This window comes from Microcaecilia unicolor, chromosome 11 (genome assembly GCF_901765095.1).
Source record: "Microcaecilia unicolor chromosome 11, aMicUni1.1, whole genome shotgun sequence".
In the NCBI taxonomy this organism is placed as follows: Eukaryota; Metazoa; Chordata; class Amphibia; order Gymnophiona; family Siphonopidae; genus Microcaecilia; species Microcaecilia unicolor.
Window position 1 is genome coordinate 42,221,429 of NC_044041.1, and position 19,104 is coordinate 42,240,532.

At 42.5% G+C, this 19,104-nt stretch overlaps 1 protein-coding gene across 1 annotated transcript in view; it reads right to left on the reverse strand.

Moving 5' to 3' along the window:
* Positions 1-19,104, reverse strand: part of LOC115479673 (nuclear receptor corepressor 2-like) — a 667,653-nt gene that overhangs the window by 407,157 nt on the left and 241,392 nt on the right. The window contains exon 4 of the mRNA XM_030217748.1: positions 18,467-18,650. Coding sequence (XP_030073608.1) covers positions 18,467-18,650 — 184 coding nt within the window. The remainder of the gene's footprint in view (positions 1-18,466; positions 18,651-19,104) is intronic.

Consider the following 19,104-nt stretch of genomic DNA (forward strand, 5'->3'; position numbering starts at 1 on the left):
GTATGTGGGAGGGGCATGGGCAGGTCCGGGCGTGGTCAACTTTGATGTGCACAGGTTATAGAATACTATTGGTTATACACCAGACAGCGGATAGGAGCGAGCATTTACACCAGACACTGAGCTAAGGTAAGTACTCGCATCTAAAGTTAGCCATGTAATATAATGGCAATCATGCACATAATTGCATCATCCCGGCACCTAACTCTAGATGACCTTTTAAGAATGACCCCCCCCCCCCCCCCCCCCGATGTTTCCATTATATCAAGCACCCTGGTCCTTCACACTGGAGGCAGCATCTCTATTATCTTCACAACTGAACTAGCTGCTGCTTTCTTGCTTTTTATTTCTGTGACTTGATACCGTTTGCAGTGCATTATTTGCAAACTTTATTCTCGCTCTGCACTGGGTTTGGAAAAATTGTATCGCGGCATTGTCAGCTTTGATGTACTCAATGCTGGAAGTCAGAAAGCGTTATACTCTGGACTTAAACAGTTTTCATTCAGCATCTGAGTTCCACTTCTGATATAGTGAAGGCCCATTAAAAAGGTTCCAGATTTTGTGGGGGGGGGGGGGGGGGGGGGGGGAATGATTATTTCTAATTATGGCTTCCATTTGAGGAACACCTTATGACAGTGATGGCGAACCTTTCAGAGACCGAGTGCCCAAACAGCAATCCAAAATCTAATTATTTATCGCAAAGTGCCAACAGGGCAATGTAACCTGAATAACAGAACTTTAAAAGCATTTGGCATGCCTTTGAATAATTGTGATTTTTGCTGTTGCATGCATGCTGATAACTCCCTTCTCCTCCATCCATGTGCATCTCTTTCCTGTCTTCCCTTCCCTCCCCTCCACCCATCCAACAATTGCCCTCCCCTCCATCCATCCATATCCAGCAACCCTCCTCTCTCCTGCTCTCCCCTCCCGCTCCCATCCATGCCCTGCATGTAAATCTTTTTTTATTACCTCCGTCGAAGCGGCCGCGTCTTTGAAAGCCCTGCTCATCTCTAGCCTTCCCTTCGTAAGTTCTTTCCCCCAAAGTCAGTCCCGCCCTCGCGGAAATGATGTCAGAAGGCGGGACTGACTCTGAGGGAATGGAATGAACTCACGAAGGGAAGGCTAGAGATGGGCAGGGCTTTCAAAGACGCGGCCGCTTCAACAGAGGCAATCAGCGCCGGTAGGGAGGACATGCGAGGGGACGTTGGGTGGGCGGGCCTGGAGGGAAAATGGCTGGGCCTGGGCCCGTTCAGGCCCGCCCGTGGCTATGCCCCTGGCGACGGCGCGCGTGTCAACAGAAAGGGCTGTGCGTGCCCTCTCTGGCACGCATGCCATAGGTTCGCCATCACTCCCTTATGAGCAAAAGGGGGTAATGTTCATCTGGCGGCGGTCAGTAGTTTTCTAAATGCTGACCTCTGCCACCAAAATTCTGCCTGGATATTCAGTGCCAGGCCATATCTGCGTATTGGCATTAAATATCTGGGTATGTCTGGATGGCCAGCTTAACCAGATAAGTGCCAATATTCAGCCTTTAACCAGATAAGTTAAACCAGACAGAGATAGGACTGTTATTTACGCCGTCCTATCGACTTTATCTGCTTAAGGGCTGAATATCGGCACGTATCTGGTTTCAGTTTAAGCGGTTAGAAGGGAGTTTCAGTGACACTATCCAGGTAACTGCCACTGAATATTCCCTCGGAGCTCAGCCAGTGTGAGTTAACTGGATGAGAACCTCTCTTACCCGGTTAACTCACAATATTGACCCTAAAATCGTCTTCCTCACGCAAAGCTCACTTAAGACACAGGGACTCCCAGGAAATGACAGTAGTACTTTGTGTAGCCTTAATTGGCTGCACTTATATGTATACTTGTCTGGAATATGGCTCTTATATGTATAGCTTCTGGCACTTATACGTGGTCTATGATTCTTTATACTAGCACCTGTGAGCAGTGGGTACCTGAGATTTGGCCATATCCTTGTTTTTGCTGAGGGGTGAGAGTCTCTCGTCTTCTCTTTTTATCTGTCTGTCCTTTCCTATCAGCTTTGTAATTCCATTCTTGTTAGAACATAAGAATATAAAAATAGCCATACTGGGTCAGACCAAAAGGTCCATCTAGTCCAGTATCCTGTTTCCAACAGTGGCCAATCCAGGTCACACATACCTGGCAGAAATCCAATTGGTAGCAACATTCCATGCTATCAATCCCAGTGGCTTCTCCCATGTCCATCTCAATTACAGACTATGGACTTTTCCTCCAGAAACTTGTCCAAACTCTTTTTAAAATCCAGCTACGTTGTCTGGCGACGAGTTCCAGAGCTTAACTATTCTTTGAGTGAAAAAATATTTCCTCCTATTTGTTTTAAAAGCATTTCCATATAAATTCATTGAGTGTCTTCTGGTCTTTTTACGTTTTGAAAGAGTGAAAAATTGATTCACTTTTACCCATTCTATACCACTCAATCATATCTCCCCTCAGCTGTCTCTTTTCCAAGCTGAAGAACCCTAACCTCTTTAGCCTTTCTTCATACGATAAGAGTTGCATCCCCTCTATCATTTTGATTGCTTTTCTTTTAACCTTTTCTAATTCCGTTATATGTTTGGTTGGTTTGGCTTTGTAACCCGCCTTGACCTGTGCTGATTTGGTAGTATATCAAGTACTAATAAATAATAAACGTGGCATGTCCACAAATGATCGCCAGTACTTATATCAGGACGCTGCCACGTGATGTCATTCTTTTTCTGCATACATAGGTTTTCAAAATCAATGTTTTCAATCAATCATTGCTCAAAGCCCACCTCTTCAATGTCGCCTTCGGCACCTAATCACTTCATCTCTTCTCAGGAAATCTCATGTACCCCAACTTGACATTTCGTCTTTTAGAATGTAAGCTCTTCTGAGCAGGGACCGTCCTTATTCGTTAATTTGTACAGCGCTGCGTAACCCTTGTAGCGCTCTAGAAATGTTAAGTAGTAGTAGTAGTTTTCACTGTACACACCGACAAATACATTTGCCAGCATCCTTGTATGTATTTTACAAAAGATTCTGTATTTGGCCAAGCCTTTTATAAAAAAAAGCTAGGGAATGGTGAATGTTCTCATCAATTCCTACCTCAAAATCCTATATAAATGTGATTTCACAGTTACCACATTTAGGCTGAGAAGCGGTGTGGGATGAGCATCACTCAAAGCTTTGTGGACATTTATTTTACTGTCTTTATCTTTCTTATCTGCTTGAGAGACCCACTTTAAAATACAAAATTAATCTGTCCAACCCCAATCTCAATGCCTGTGCCGTTTATTTCTAGCACTATCTATTGTTGACAGAAAAGCAGAACAAATATTGTGGATCTGGAACAGTCAGAAAGAAGAAGGTCCAGTAAATTTGAAATACGCATTTTCAGGAAAAACAAAAACGTCTCTTTCCCTGGCCAAAGTGCAAGACAATTCCTTGCCCAGGATAATATCACCAACCACGTTGTTATCAGCCAGTGAGCAGAACTGTGCCACAGGAATTTTCATTTTGGCTTGGCAAGTGCAGAAAAATGAAATGATTACTGTGGTTAATTTTTCAGTGCTAAAGACGGCATCCGTTTATAGTTCCTGCCAAGAATGACTTGAGATTAAGAGAAGGTCAGATGTTTCAGAGATAGGCAAGAGGAATGCAGCTCTCAAAAGTCTTTTGAGAAAACTGACCCCACTTCAAAGGGTCACGGATTCGATATTGTTGTGTTTCAGGCTAGTGAGCCCTTGGTTCGTAGTGGGAGTCTATGATAGACTGAACCCTAGTAAGCAGAAAACGTGACTGGCCCAAACAGGTCTACGTCCGGAACAGGACAGGAGCTAGTGCAGGCCGGCACACAGAGGCTCAGGAACCCACTCAGACACAGAAGCTGGAGGTTTCTCAGGAGCCCGCTGAGACACAGAAGCTGGCAGCCTCTCAGGAACCCACTCACACACAGAGACAGGAAACACTGTTGGAAACCACTCACACACGCAGAGATGGAAAACACTGCTGTAACTCACTCAAACAGAGACAGAAAGCACTGCTGGAACCCACTCACACAAATGGAGAAGGAAAGCACTGCTGAAACCCATTCACACAAACAGAAAGCACTGCTGGAACCCACACATACAGTGGGGGAAATAAGTATTTGATCCCTTGCTGATTTTGTAAGTTTGCCCACTGACAAAGACATGAGCAGCCCATAATTGAAGGGTAGGTTATTGGTAACAGTGAGAGATAGCACATCACAAATTAAATCCGGAAAATCACATTGTGGAAAGTATATGAATTTATTTGCATTCTGCAGAGGGAAATAAGTATTTAATCCCTCTGGCAAACAAGACCTAATACTTGGTGGCAAAACCCTTGTTGGCAAGCACAGCGGTCAGACGTCTTCTGTAGTTGATGATGAGGTTTGCACACATGTCAGGAGGAATTTTGGTCCACTCCTCTTTGCAGATCATCTCTAAATCATTAAGAGTTCTGGGCTGTCGCTTGGCAACTCGCAGCTTCAGCTCCCTCCATAAGTTTTCAATGGGATTAAGGTCTGGTGACTGGCTAGGCCACTCCATGACCCTAATGTGCTTCTTCCTGAGCCACTCCTTTGTTGCCTTGGCTGTATGTTTTGGGTCATTGTCGTGCTGGAAGACCCAGCCACGACCCATTTTTAAGGCCCTGGCGGAGGGAAGGAGGTTGTCACTCAGAATTGTACGGTACATGGCCCCATCCATTCTCCCATTGATGCGGTGAAGTAGTCCTGTGCCCTTAGCAGAGAAACACCCCCAAAACATAACATTTCCACCTCCATGCTTGACAGTGGGGACGGTGTTCTTTGGGTCATAGGCAGCATTTCTCTTCCTCCAAACACGGCGAGTTGAGTTCATGCCAAAGAGCTCAATTTTTGTCTCATCTGACCACAGCACCTTCTCCCAATCACTCTCGGCATCATCCAGGTGTTCACTGGCAAACTTCAGACGGGCCGTCACATGTGCCTTCCGGAGCAGGGGGACCTTGCGGGCACTGCAGGATTGCAATCCGTTATGTCGTAATGTGTTACCAATGGTTTTCGTGGTGACAGTGGTCCCAGCTGCCTTGAGATCATTGACAAGTTCCCCCCTTGTAGTTGTAGGCTGATTTCTAACCTTCCTCATGATCAAGGATACCCCACGAGGTGAGATTTTGCGTGGAGCCCCAGATCTTTGTCGATTGACAGTCATTTTGTACTTCTTCCATTTTCTTACTATGGCACCAACAGTTGTCTCCTTCTCGCCCAGCGTCTTACTGATGGTTTTGTAGCCCATTCCAGCCTTGTGCAGGTGTATGATCTTGTCCCTGACATCCTTAGACAGCTCCTTGCTCTTGGCCATTTTGTAGAGGTTAGAGTCTGACTGATTCACTGAGTCTGTGGACAGGTGTCTTTCATACAGGTGACCATTGCCGACAGCTGTCTGTCATGCAGGTAACGAGTTGATTTGGAGCATCTACCTGGTCTGTAGGGGCCAGATCTCTTACTGGTTGGTGGGGGATCAAATACTTATTTCCCTCTGCAGAATGCAAATAAATTCATATACTTTCCACAATGTGATTTTCCGGATTTAATTTGTGATGTGCTATCTCTCACTGTTACCAATAACCTACCCTTCAATTATGGGCTGCTCATGTCTTTGTCAGTGGGCAAACTTACAAAATCAGCAAGGGATCAAATACTTATTTCCCCCACTGTATATACATTTTAATTGTATTGATCCTGAGTTTTGTCTAGCCTTCCTCCGTTCCCACTACCTTGTGCAACCAGTCACCTATGCATGAAGGCCATGTAGGTGTCTATTTAAGCCTGTTTTATGAAGTCTTTATAAAATGCTAGACACAAAGAAGCAGAAACTGCAACTAGATTGAAGCTGTAGAAATCTACATATAACAGAAGGCTGGCATAAATGTTCATGCATAAAGTTTGCACACACATTTTATAAACAACTTGCATACAAGCAACTCTGCCTACACTCTTCAATATGTCTACACACGAGTCGTGTGTAAATTAAGCGCCTTCTTTTTCACTGCACTTACTTTTATGCATGTAACCCCAGGGCTAATTTTTTTTAGTCCTTTCCCTCCAAATTCTATACATGGTGCCCAAAGTTACATCCCAAAATTTGGCCGTGTGTCCAAGCTGCGTGTGCAACTTAATCGACCGATGAGCCTTTAACTAGCAATAATTGGGTGCTAACAACCAATTACTGATTTGATTTGATATACCACATTTACATAAAAAGTATCAATGTGGTTCACAATAAAAAATAATTTAAAAAAATTACAATAATACTTCATAAAAAAATTAAATAAAATCAGTAAATTTAAACACAAATATCATACTTTCACAACTGCCCAAAAAGAGCTTACATAAAACCATATTTTCAAAGCTTTGCAAAACATCAAATAACTATTAGTATATTTAGGGGCCCTTTTATGAAGCAGCGGTAGGCCTACCGCAGCAATGGCATGTGGCAAATCGGCCCTACCGCTATGCTTGCCCAGGAGGCTGCTGGTAATTCCACCTTCTGCCTCACGCCATTTCCGGTGCTAGGAACATTTTTTTCTAGTGCCAGGGGCTTACCTGGTGGTAATCGGGCAGCGCTGTTTGCTGCCCAGTTACCAACGGGTTAGCACGGGAACCCTTACCATGGGCTCTGGGAGTAAATGGTTGCGCGCAAATGTGCTGACTTAGCTCACGGTCATTTAATTCCCCTTTGAAACCTGCATGCCGACGCCATCGTGGGCCATCTTTTATTGCAGCTTGGTAATAGGATCCCTTAATTTCCTCTGGCAATGAATAAATTTGATCACAGAATATCGAACTATCACAGATGCCCAAAAGAGCTTACATAAAGCCAAGTTTTCAAGGCTTTATGAAACATCAAATAATTATCAATGCTTCTAATTTCCTCTGGCAAAGAATTCCATGAAAAGCATGATTCATAGTGGAAGACAGTTTGACCAAAGATAGTGAAGGAAGTTCTAAGAAAGTACACTGAGAAGAGTGTAAAGCCTTGTAGGAACATACCTTTTAACCACATCCCCATACGAAAAGCTTTAAAAACCAAACATAATATGATATTATTAATATCGTAAAAGTTATTCTTGCTAACATTGGCAACCAGTGTAATTCAGCTAAAACTGGTGTTATATGGTCAGTCCTCTTTCCAGAAATCAATTGTTCTGCAGTGTTTTGCACCAACTGTAATCTTTTCAAACCGATCTGAGACAAATCTTGAAAAAGTGAATTACAATATTCCAATCTACTTAGATTAAGAGCATGGATAAATTTCACCAAATTCATTTAATTAATAATGGTCTTAATTGACGAATCATTCTCAATTGAAAATAACAAGACTTAACCACATCACTGAACTGCAAGCTAAATTTCATTTGATCATCACAATTAGAGGAGTGTGGTAGCCGTGTTAGTCCACTCTTAAGGTTATCAATAGAAATCAAACAAAATAAAACATGGAAAAGAAAATAAGATGATACCTTTTTCATTGGACATAACTTAATACATTTCTTGATTAGCTTTCGAAGGTTGCCCTTCTTCATCAGATCGGAAATAAGCAAATGTGCTAGCTGACAGTGCATATAAGTGAAAACATTCAAGCATTACTATGACAGTAAAATAGATACCATTGGAGATTCTACATGGAATGTTGCTACTATTGGAGATTCTACATGGAATGTTGCTATTCCACTAGCAACATTCCATGTAGAAGGCTGCGCAGGCTTCTGTTTCTGTGAGTCTGACGTCCTGCACGTACGTGCAGGACGTCAGACTCACAGAAGCAGAAGCCTGCGCGGCCACATTGGTGATCTGCAAGGGCTGACTTCTACATGGAATGTTGCTAGTGGAATAGCAACATTCCATGTAGAATCTATAGAAATCAAACAAAATAAAACATGGAAAAGAAAATAAGATGATACCTTTTTTATTGGACATAACTTAATACATTTCTTGATTAGCTTTCGAAGGTTGCCCTTCTTCCTCAGATCGGAAATAAGCAAATGTGCTAGCTGACCGTGTATATAAGTGAAAACATTCAAGCATTACTATGACAGTCTGACAGGGTGGGAGGATGGGAGTGGGTAGGAGGTATGCATGGGGACATCAAAGCATATCATTGATATTCTAACAGGATGGGTGTGGATAGGTGAGGGGGTCATCACAATGAAATCACAGAGTGACAAAATCACGAACAATAGCAAGCTGTTTACCCCGTAGCATTTTGAAACCAGTGGATTGGAATTACAAGAAATCCACATGGCCACAGATTTTTCCACATTCAAAACCAATCACCTAAAGCAATCAACTTCTGATTAAAGTCAAAGATGACATCCAGCCGAACATCCTTCATAAAGATGATCAGCGGATATCAACAGCAAACAAAAAATAAATATTTAAATCTAAACTCTCCAACAACCTTGCCAAAGAAATTAAATATAAATTAAACAATAATGGAGATAGAAGTGATCCATGAGGAGCATCTCTAACTAACTCCCGTGACAAAGACGTTTCTAGACTCCCAACTACCATTTGTGAACGACTGGATGTTTCAGTATACTTGAGCTGAGCCCCAAGCTTCTCAATAGATCAGTTAACTGATATCAATTAGAATCTGTGTGCACAATTGACTGTGCGCTATTCTATAAGGCTCCACGTTTAACTCTCATAGTGCGTATCTGAAAAGGAGGTGTGGCCAGAGGCACGTTGGGGGTGTTTCAAAAAGTGCACGGAATTACAGAATTTGCCCAAAGCACGCTCAAGTTGGGTGCCGACATTTTCATCTGCTTTTAGCAGATATAAGAATGGCGCCCGAGTTAGGCACCAGATCCACTCTGAACACTATTCTATAAAGAGCACGCTCCCTTTACAGAATAGCGCCCAGCGCACAATTTTTTCGGTGTGCAACTTTAGGCGCCATTTAATGACTTTACGCACACAAATATGACTTTGCTCATTAAAAAAAATCTTTTTAAAAATGTATAAAATTACTCCCTATGCCTGGCTGGTGTAAGTCATCATGCTTAGAATATGGGCGTGTTTTTGGCATTTTACACTGGTATTCCATAAATAAAAGTACAGACTACTTTGCTGTACAGAATAGCTTCCAAGTAGGTGCATTGTAGACACCTCAATGTAGTTGACACTTTATATAGACGCAATCTTCATCCATTCTGACCCTCCAATTATAACTTATACGATCACTTTACAACCTTGTATCTGTTATTAACCGACTGGGCAAGCACCTTTGACGGTACTATGTAAGCCACACTGAACCTGCAAACAGGTGGGAAAATGTGGGGTACAAATGTAACAAATATAGAATTAACCTCTCGCTGTGGTTTTGTTATGTTTACTACTGCTTTCTGTTACACTCATCTCTGCTTAGGAATTGATTTTTGAGAGTTAAAACATTCATTTGCATTGATTTTGGACTACCCGGTCTTACGATTATGAGAAGCTTCAAGTCATCGCCTGAAATTAACGGCTTTACATCATGCATTGTCAGCATCCCCAGTGCACAAGTGCCCATAAATTTTGCATTTTCCATCTCGGTGCTTTGAATAGAAGCCATTTCATTACAGAATGCTTAAAGACCTCATTTGCAGACTAAGCCGTCAGCAACAACCGTCATTAAAGTTATGTCTCAGTCCAAACATGATGCCAGGAACTTGGTTTTCTGGCACAAGACGAGTTGAAGACAGATACCTCACTATGGACTAGATTCTATATACTGCGCTGAGATTTCCACGTAGAAATCAAAGTGTATTCTATAAACTACGCTTTAATTTAGGTGTACTTTATAGAATAAGTCGAGCACTGGTCCATATGACTACAGTTAGTCGCGGTCAATTATGCCAAGTAAAACTTGGTGTAAATCCAGACACCTAAATTAGGTGTATTCTATAACAATGCACATAGATTTTAGAAACGCCCACGACCCACCCATAACCATGCCCACTTTTCAACTATGCAACATGTTACAGAATGCGCATAGCAAGTAGTGCGCATAAATTCTAATTAATGCCAATTAGTGCTGATAATTTGTTAATATATAGAATCCCAGGATAGATGTCTGACTTCAACTCACTGAGCTCAGGCGGTTACTGCATTAAACTCTATGCAACCAAACACAGGGAAAATATACCATCAATAGCAAAAATATTTGGGAGACAAAAATATATGTACTGAGAAATGGCCCATAAAAAACGAACACTTATCTCAAAGTAATCTAGTACCGATTATAAAATAACCTTAAATAATTTTAGGGCATCAGAGAGAGTTATTACACAAGAAATTTATAGAGCTCTCTTTCAGCTTTCTCAATCATATGCTCTTCTAAAACACTGGTGCATTTGATTCACCAAAGCACGTGCAAAGTGTGATTTGGTGAATCAGTTGCATGATTTTGCACTTTTTATAGAAGGGTCTACGATTGAGAAACCTAAACATTGTTTGGATATACCATAGGAGCTGATCCTAAAGGGAGCCCTATAAGTTTCTTATGCAATAACATTCTCTGATGCCCTAAAATTATTTAAGGCTATTAATAATCAATACTAGATTAGTTGGAGATAAATTTTCATTTTTTTTAGACTCTTGCCTATCCCCATGTCTTAACAGCCCTTGGTGCTTTCTTACATTTCTACTGTTGTGTGTACTTTGACCCTGTCTTCTGCTGTTACAAGTAAATGTTATAAAATTAGAATATACACGTGTGCATGTCCACATAACTGCATATCTGCAATAATTCCTCCTAAGTGGTATTCTATAAATAAGCACCTATCTTGCATAGCAGGTATCTGAATGGGCAGAACATGGGCAGGATGTACATTTACACAAGTAGCTAATAAAATACTATGAGTGCATCTTCGGCATTTAGGTGCCTGCAGTTACTTAGCTCTGGGGCTTGTGGAAATGCTCGCACCTAACCGCTATGCCCTGCATATATAGCATAGGCTAGTATTCAATGAAGGAAAATAGGTGTCTAAGTTCCTTTACAGAATAGGCTCCTTCTAGATGCCGTGTTAAAGGTTGCTTTTTGAATTTAAAAGTGCCTTCACATTATCTTGAGGCCACATACCCCAAAATTCTATAAATGACACCCAAAGTCAGGCAAGCAATTGGGCACGTAGTTATACACAGTGTCCGGAAAAAACAGGACCTCCAACATTTTTCCAAATAACCCAAAAATGTTGTGCTGCAGCAGAAACGTCTGCTTGAAATTTGAGCTCTGGCGCATCAGCTCGCAAAACTGTTGAGCTCATAATTAATGAATCCCGCCAGTGTCACTATGCTCATATTAGCCCTCTCCTCAAGTCACTTCATTGGCTCCCTATTCGTTTCTGCATACAATTCAAACTCCTCTTATTGACTTACAAGTGCATTCACTCTGCAGCTCCTAAGTACCTCTCCACTCATATCTCTCCCTACACTCCTCCCCAAGAACTCCGTTCACGGGTAAATCTCTCTTATCTAAACACTTCTCCTCCACTGCGAACTCCAGACTCCGTTCCTTTTATCTTGCTGCACCATATGCCTGGAATAGACTTCCTGAGCTGGTACATAGTAACATAGTAAATGACGGCAGATAAAGACCTGTACAGTCCATCCAGTCTGCCCAACAAGATAAACTCATTTACATGGTATGTGATACTTTATATGTATACCCGAGTTTGATTTGTCCTTGCCTTTCTCAGGGCACAGACCGTAGAAGTCTACCCAGCACTGTTCTTGTACTAAGTTCTGGAGCTAACGTCGAAGTCCCTTAAAATTTACACTCCAGCCCATCCCTATCTGTTCAGTCACAATCAGGGCATAGACCATAGAAGTCTGCAAGCTCCCATTTTGTTTCCCAATTACCGGTGTCGCCACCCAATCTCCGCTAAGATTTCTCGGAACCATTCCTTCTAAACAGGATTCCTTTGTGTTTATCCAATGCATGTTTGAATTCCATTACCATTTTCATCTCCATCACCTCCCGCTGGAGGGCACTCTACATATCCACCATCCTCTCCGTGAAAAAAAAAACTTCCTGACATTAGTCCTGAGTCTGCTCCCCTTCAACCTCAATTCATGTCCTCTAGTTCTACCGCCTTCCCGTCTCCGGAAAAGGTACGTCTGTATCATGTCACCCCTGTTTCTCCTTTCCTCTAAGGTATACGTGTTCAGGTCAGCAAGTCTCTCCTTGTACGGTTTGCAACACAAATCCCATACCATTTTTTGCAGCTTTTCTTTGCACCGCTTCCAGTCTTTTTACATCTTTAGCAAGATACGGCCTCCAAAACTGAACACAATACTCCAAGTGGGGCCTCACCAACGACTTGTAGAGGGGCATCAACACCTCCTTTCTTTTGCTGGTTATACCCCTCTCTATGTAGCCTAGCATTATCGGCCATCGCCTTGTCGCATTGTTTCTTCACCTTTAGATCCTCAGACACCAACACCCGAAGGTCTCTCTCCTGAGTCGAGCTTACTAATCTCTCCCCTCCTATTCGTTATCTCTCTTTTGGGTTTCTGCACCCCAAGTGCATCACTCTACACTTCTTGGCATTAAATTTGAACTTGATTATTTTGCTTTTCCAGGGCAAAACTTATTTCTGGTTTCTATTGGTTTTACTTACTAAATAGACATAAAGAAACCCTCTATCTTGTAATAGTGCACTGTGCAATATACTCTCACTCTTTTTTAATATTTTTAAATATGCTAATAGTGCTCAGTGGATGGGGGTTTCATCCACAGGACTCACACAGAATGCATGCTAGCATAACCCCTTTAGTACATCATTGCACACCTCCTCCCTACCCTATTTTACGTAGTACCGAGTACTGGTTTCTATTCAACAGTTGTTGTCATTTATAGAAAAAAACTATCGCTACTTAGCTTGTTCCAGGGTATTGGCTGTGCTCAGATGTATCACTGTCCTGTGGGGGATCAATTTTCCTAGTGTGGTTAAAATCAATACTGCAGTCCCATGCTGCTCCCTAAAATCGGGGCTAAATTCCGATTGGTTTTCGTCAGCAGTTCTTCCTGGGAGTTAGATTTGCATGCAATTAAGTCAGTGCATGCGAATCTATGTCATGCACATTCATTGTGTATATCCTGAAAACTCAATGGGACTAGGTGTGCCCAGAGGATTGGGTTGGGAATGGCTGGTCTGGAGCACTGTTTCCTAAGTCAGCCCTGGAGTACCCCCTTACTAGTAAGTTTTCAGGATATTCACAATGAATATGCAAGAGACTGATCTGCATACAACGGAGGCAATGTATGCCATCAATTTCATGCATTTTCATTGTGGATATCCTGAAAACCTGACCAGTGAGAGGGTACTCCAGGACCACCTTGGGAAAAACTGGTCTAGAGAATCAAATTTAAAGTTTTGTACTCACCTATATGTTAACAGATTTTCAAGGGTGAAGTATTTTCCCTTTAAAATTCCATTCACAATACAAGGCCACAAAAGCATCTGTGCACTTTGCCACAAGGCAGCTTAATGTAAAGCCCTAGCCCTGAACGTCTTATCTAAGTTAATGAGGCCACTGAAGTCACTGACGAGGGTTTCCATCACTGCTCCAAAGGAAAGCAATTTATAGTCATAAATGTGAGCAGAATGTTTATGAAATTTCTGGTTAACTAATCATCTTTAATCTGGCTGTTCCCACACGCTGAATATTTTACCAAACGGTTGACATGACCGAGCTGCTGTCTCACTTTCCCCACAATTTGATTCCAAGTTCTGGGTGCTCTAAACTAGTCTATGAACTGCTTCTCTCCTACACATCCTGTCTGAACACTGCTGTTGTGCTACCTCCTCAGAAAGCTCTTGCAAACCCACTCCCTAGCCTCCAGATTACTCAATTAAGAATCCTACTTTTGCCAGGTCCCTCTTAGCAAACTGGGATGGCTGCCAAGGTCAACACAAGTTCCAGCCAGTTTCAGTAATAGCTGAGACCCAGCCCACTGGAAACTCTGAGAGGTTAATCCCAGCAATAGAAGAGTGTTCCCATAACAAAGCTGTACTGCCAACCGCAAAGCAGAATTATAACTGGTAATCAACCCACTAGCCTTTCCATCTATAATGACAAGGTCTGCAAGAGCCCTGATCAGCATTCCTGGTTTCTTTTACAAGACGGGGCAAGTCCTCGAAAGAATTTCTCAACTTTATTAGCCGGCAGTTCAGAGTGGATGAGCCCTTCACACTGGAGAGGTCAAAGGATTCAGTTTCTGTGGAGCTCTGTACATTCCAGTTCCACGTTCACATGGTTCTTAGGGCTGCTTTTTGTATACAGGAAAAGATGGGCCAGTTTTAGGAAACCTTGGTGCCAGGGCTCTATTAATAACACTCTTTGTCAGGGAAGGCCTCCCTTCTTACTCCTCAGTCTCCCGGGTGCACATATCAATTTCCTTCTGAATCGAAGTAGCAGGGCCCCCGAGGTGAATTAAATTTAATCCTTAGATACTAACATACATTTTGTATATCAAAATTCTGAAATATTTTCAAGACCCATTTGACAATCAAATATTAAACCTACACTGGAAATCAAAACTGGCTCAGTTTGTGAGAAAGTCACTGTGAAAGCAGGCAGTGCCCTGACAGACACAGAAGGGGACCAGTGTCTCTGACCTGGGAGGGAGAGAAGTCTCTCAAAACATGTGAAGCTTGTGAGCCCACTAGGGACAGAGAAAGTTCCTGTATATAATAAATGTAAACCGCTTTGGTTGTACAACAGAAAGACAGTATATCTATTCTCATTACCGTTTACCCTTTAATAGGGTTACCACATTTGCCCTAAGAAAAAAAGAGGTTACATGCCCCGCGCCCCTGTCGAACCTCACCCTGCCCCACCCTGTCACACACCCACCCCACTCCTGTGACCGCCCCACCCCATCACTTTGACCCCCCCCCCCCCAAAAAAAGCCAAATTCCCTCTTTCCCCCTATGAATATCCCCTCCTCAATTTTCCTGCCTCCCTCCACCCACATGACAACATTCACAACCCCTCCCTTCCCTTCCTTTACCTTAGTGTGGTGCCCTTGTGGTCTAGTGACCTCTGGTGTGGCTGTAAGACCTCTCTTGCTCCCAGCACTGATTCAAAATGGCTGCCGAGAGTTCAAGCAGCGACCTTGCAAGACTTGAATTCTCGGCAGCCATTTTGAAGCGGCACCAGGAGCAAGATAGTCTGCAGACACGCCAGGCAGGAAAGAAGGGGCTTTTTCTGCCGTGTTCCTGGCGAATCGGCAGCATGCCCACATTGGCGCACGCTGCTTGAGTACCGAACGTGTAGCACGTGAGCCCTTACCACTAGGTCAATGGGTGGTGGTAAGAGCTCAAGCAGTAAATAGCTATGCACTACTTTTAATTTTAGCGCACGGCCATTTACTGCCCTATTTTTAAAAAACCTTTTTTCTTAGCCGCGGTAAAAAAATAGCCCAGCGGGCACCAAAAACACGCACCCATACTACCTCAGGCCACTCTTTACCGCGGCTTAGCTAAAGGACCCCATAGTGTGTTAGATTTTTCTTCATTACACACTCTCACACAAGCATCGCTGTTCTCTAGAATTGATTACTGTAACACTATCTACTCAGGATTACCAAACTGGAATTTAAGAGATTACAGAAGTTACAAACCACTGCAGCTCACAATCTCCTTAAAGCGCACATATCTGATCAAGCCAGATCGCTTTAGCACAGGTCACACTAGCTTTCGATTTCATTTATAGGATCTCATTTAAAATACTTTGTCTTACTCACAAAGCATATTATTGTGAAGCACCATCTTATTTGGCCAATCTCACAATCCCACACATACCTACTCATGTTTTGAGATCCGTTGATTCACACCGTTTAGTTCTTCTAAATCAAACAGGCCTGTTATGAAAGTACTTATCATTCTGCTTTCTTCTTTTTAGCGCCATGATTTTTCGCCTACTATACGCTGTGAGTGGTCATTTTGTAGGTTCAAGTTATTACTAAAAACACATTTTGTTCCCTAACGTTTGATGGCTTGTTACTCTCCTGACATGTTGGGGATTCACTGGAATTCAGGGCACAGAGATATGTGTTTGCTCTCTTTGTGGTTTGAATGTTACTATCCTATTTCAATTGTACTTCCTATAATCCTTTTTCTAATATTGTAAACTGGTGTGATCAGAATGACAGCTCAAGCGGTATATCAAGGTTTTAATAAACATAAACATAGAATCCTGACCAAGTGAAGTTAAGCACATAACTTCTAATTAATGTCAATTGGCACTAATTAACACCCGTTATAGCCAATAATTGGTTAATGGCAATTAATAGCTAATAATTAAGTTATGTGTATAACTGAAACTATTCTATAACTTGTACGCACAACTTTGCACGCTAAGTGTAAAATTCTTCACGCAAGTTTATAGAATTAGGTGGCCAGTGGATGTGTACAGCATCTCCTGTACAAATGAAAAGTCACCATTGGGAGCAGAAGGCTAAAAAAAAAAAAAAAAAAGAGAGAAAGAAAGAGAAAAAGGACCACGACCAATAGGGGAAGACAGAAAGCAAGCGAGTTGATGTTCTGAGGCTCGCAATCAGAACTCAACAAACTTATTTTTACAATACAACGTAATTTAGTATCACTGGAAGACATGGATTCCTAATGGAAAAATAATTTCTAGTTACAGAAATTTGCTGAAACATGCCATAGCACGCCACGAAAATTATGGTGTTTCACTATCAATTCAAACATGTTACTCTCAGGGTTCTAATCATGTGGCTTTACACCAAAGGGTAAAAACAAAACTGTAAACAGACTGACAATCACCATCTCAGGGCAGCTGGTAGTTCCCTTCAAAACATTGACGCCCCAAATTTGGGATGTTTATGTTTATTTTGAACTTGATATACTTCCCTTTGCACTGCAACACATTTTACTGTCAGGTACAAACTATATCTTAGGAGTAATAGAAAAACAAACAAAAATTTCAGGGAGAAAGAAGAGGAGTGTGGTAGCCGTGTTAGTCCACTCTTAAGGTTATCAATAGAAATCAAACAAAATAAAACATGGAAAAGAAAATAAGATGATACCTTTTTTATTGGACATAACTTAATACATTTCTTGATTAGCTTTCGAAGGTTGCCCTTCCTCAGATCGGAAATAAGCAAATGTCTTATTTCCGATCTGAGGACATTTGCTTATTTCCGATCTGAGGAAGAAGGGCAACCTTCGAAAGCTAATCAAGAAATGTATTAAGTTATGTCCAATAAAAAAGGTATCATCTTATTTTCTTTTCCATGTTTTATTTTGTTTGATTTCTATTGATAACATAGGGAGAAAGAAAAAAGTCTAGAATCATCTACTTTCCCTATATCAGACTCTACCATCGTCAGTCAGAAGAGCCATCAAACACTTGAGCAAAAAAGTAGGTTTTCAAAGCTGTCTGAAATGATGCTATTGATGGAGACAATCGATAACGAAGGGGTAGTGAATTCCACAAAAGGGGAGCTAAGCAATAAAAGGCTGAATGGCGAGTGTACTCCCATCATGCTCCAGCAGGTGGAGGTATCAGCAGAAAATTAGCTGGTTGACAGCATAAAGGTCTGGTTGGAAAATAGGCGTTGGAACCTTCTACTTCTTCAACCACAAACTGTTTTAATCCCTTACCTCTTTCGCTCGGGGTCATGAATCTGCAACCACCATAACAAGCATCGCAGGGCTGGCCGGCCAGCATGCAGCTTCTACCCTCCAGTTTGGAGGAGGCAGGTTCTGGCAAGCACTGAGCACGCACAGATGCACAAGGCTCCATGCTGGCCGGCTGCACAATGCTGGTTATGGTGGTTGTAGATTTGCTGCCCCGAGTGAGAGAAGTAAGGGATTAAAACAGCTCGTGGGTGGGTGGATGAAAGGTAGGAGAGAGATGCTGGAGCTGGGGGGGTTGAGGTAAGGAAGGAGAGAAATGCTAGACACTGGGGAGGGCAGCCGGAAGGAGAGAGATGCTGGAGATAATGGGGGTGGGGAAGGGAGATAGGGAAGAGGAGAAATGCAGGAGACCCTGGGGGAAGGGAATTATATGCAGGAAAGGAGGGCATTTAAGAGTGCAGCCCACTATTCATCCGGCCCTCCGTGTCAAAAGATTGTCCATCCCGCCCTATAAGAAATCACACACCAACGAGCATCTTTCAACAGTGGGATGACATGATGAAAACGTTCAGCATGTATTAAAAGCTTAACTGCCATATTTTGCATAAACAGAAGGTATTTCAAATTGTGATGAGCTAGCCTGTTATATAATGGCTTATTATAAAGGTGTGTATGATCACAGAAAGCACAGCTTCAATCAGAAATGAATCCAATACGCCTCATAGCAACAAAAACAGGCCATGAAGACAGAGGAAATTTGATCATCAAATATCAAAAGTGACCATCAAACTTCTTCCCTTACCTTGGAAAGATCTTCATTTCCTCCACCACGCTGGCTTTGGCTAAGCAAAGGTGAGTGTCGAATCAAGTGGTCCTGCAACAATTCCAGCCGTGGTCGTTTCGTGTCTGCAAACTCCATCTCTGACTGCTTGTTCAGCTCAGACAGGTAGGAATGCGGGTCGGATCTCGCATGCAATTCATGAGATCTGCGCATGAAAGACAAGATAAGCAAGGTGTAATTATAAACATGTAAGCCGCATTGAGCCTGCCATGAGTGGGAAAGCGCGGGGTACAAATGTAACAAAAAATAAAAATAAAATAAATAACCACTGTCTAAGGGGCCCTTTCACTAAGAGGTGGTAAAACCCAATGTAGGCTTACCGCTTGGCAATCCGGAACTACTTCTGGCCCAATGCAGGTGCCAGCAGTAGTTCCACTCCTAGCATGCAGCATTTCCAGCGCTAAAACAGAGGTCATTGAGTATCACCAAGCACTGCCAGGTTACTGCATGAACCCTTAATGCCACCTCAATGGGTGGCAGTAAGTGCTCCCTCCCCCCCACCCCCCACATGGCCACGCGGTAAGAGCACTCCTAACGTATGGCTATGTTTTTTAGGGGCTTTTTACCCACTGCAGTAAAAAGGGCCCTGGTGCACAGAA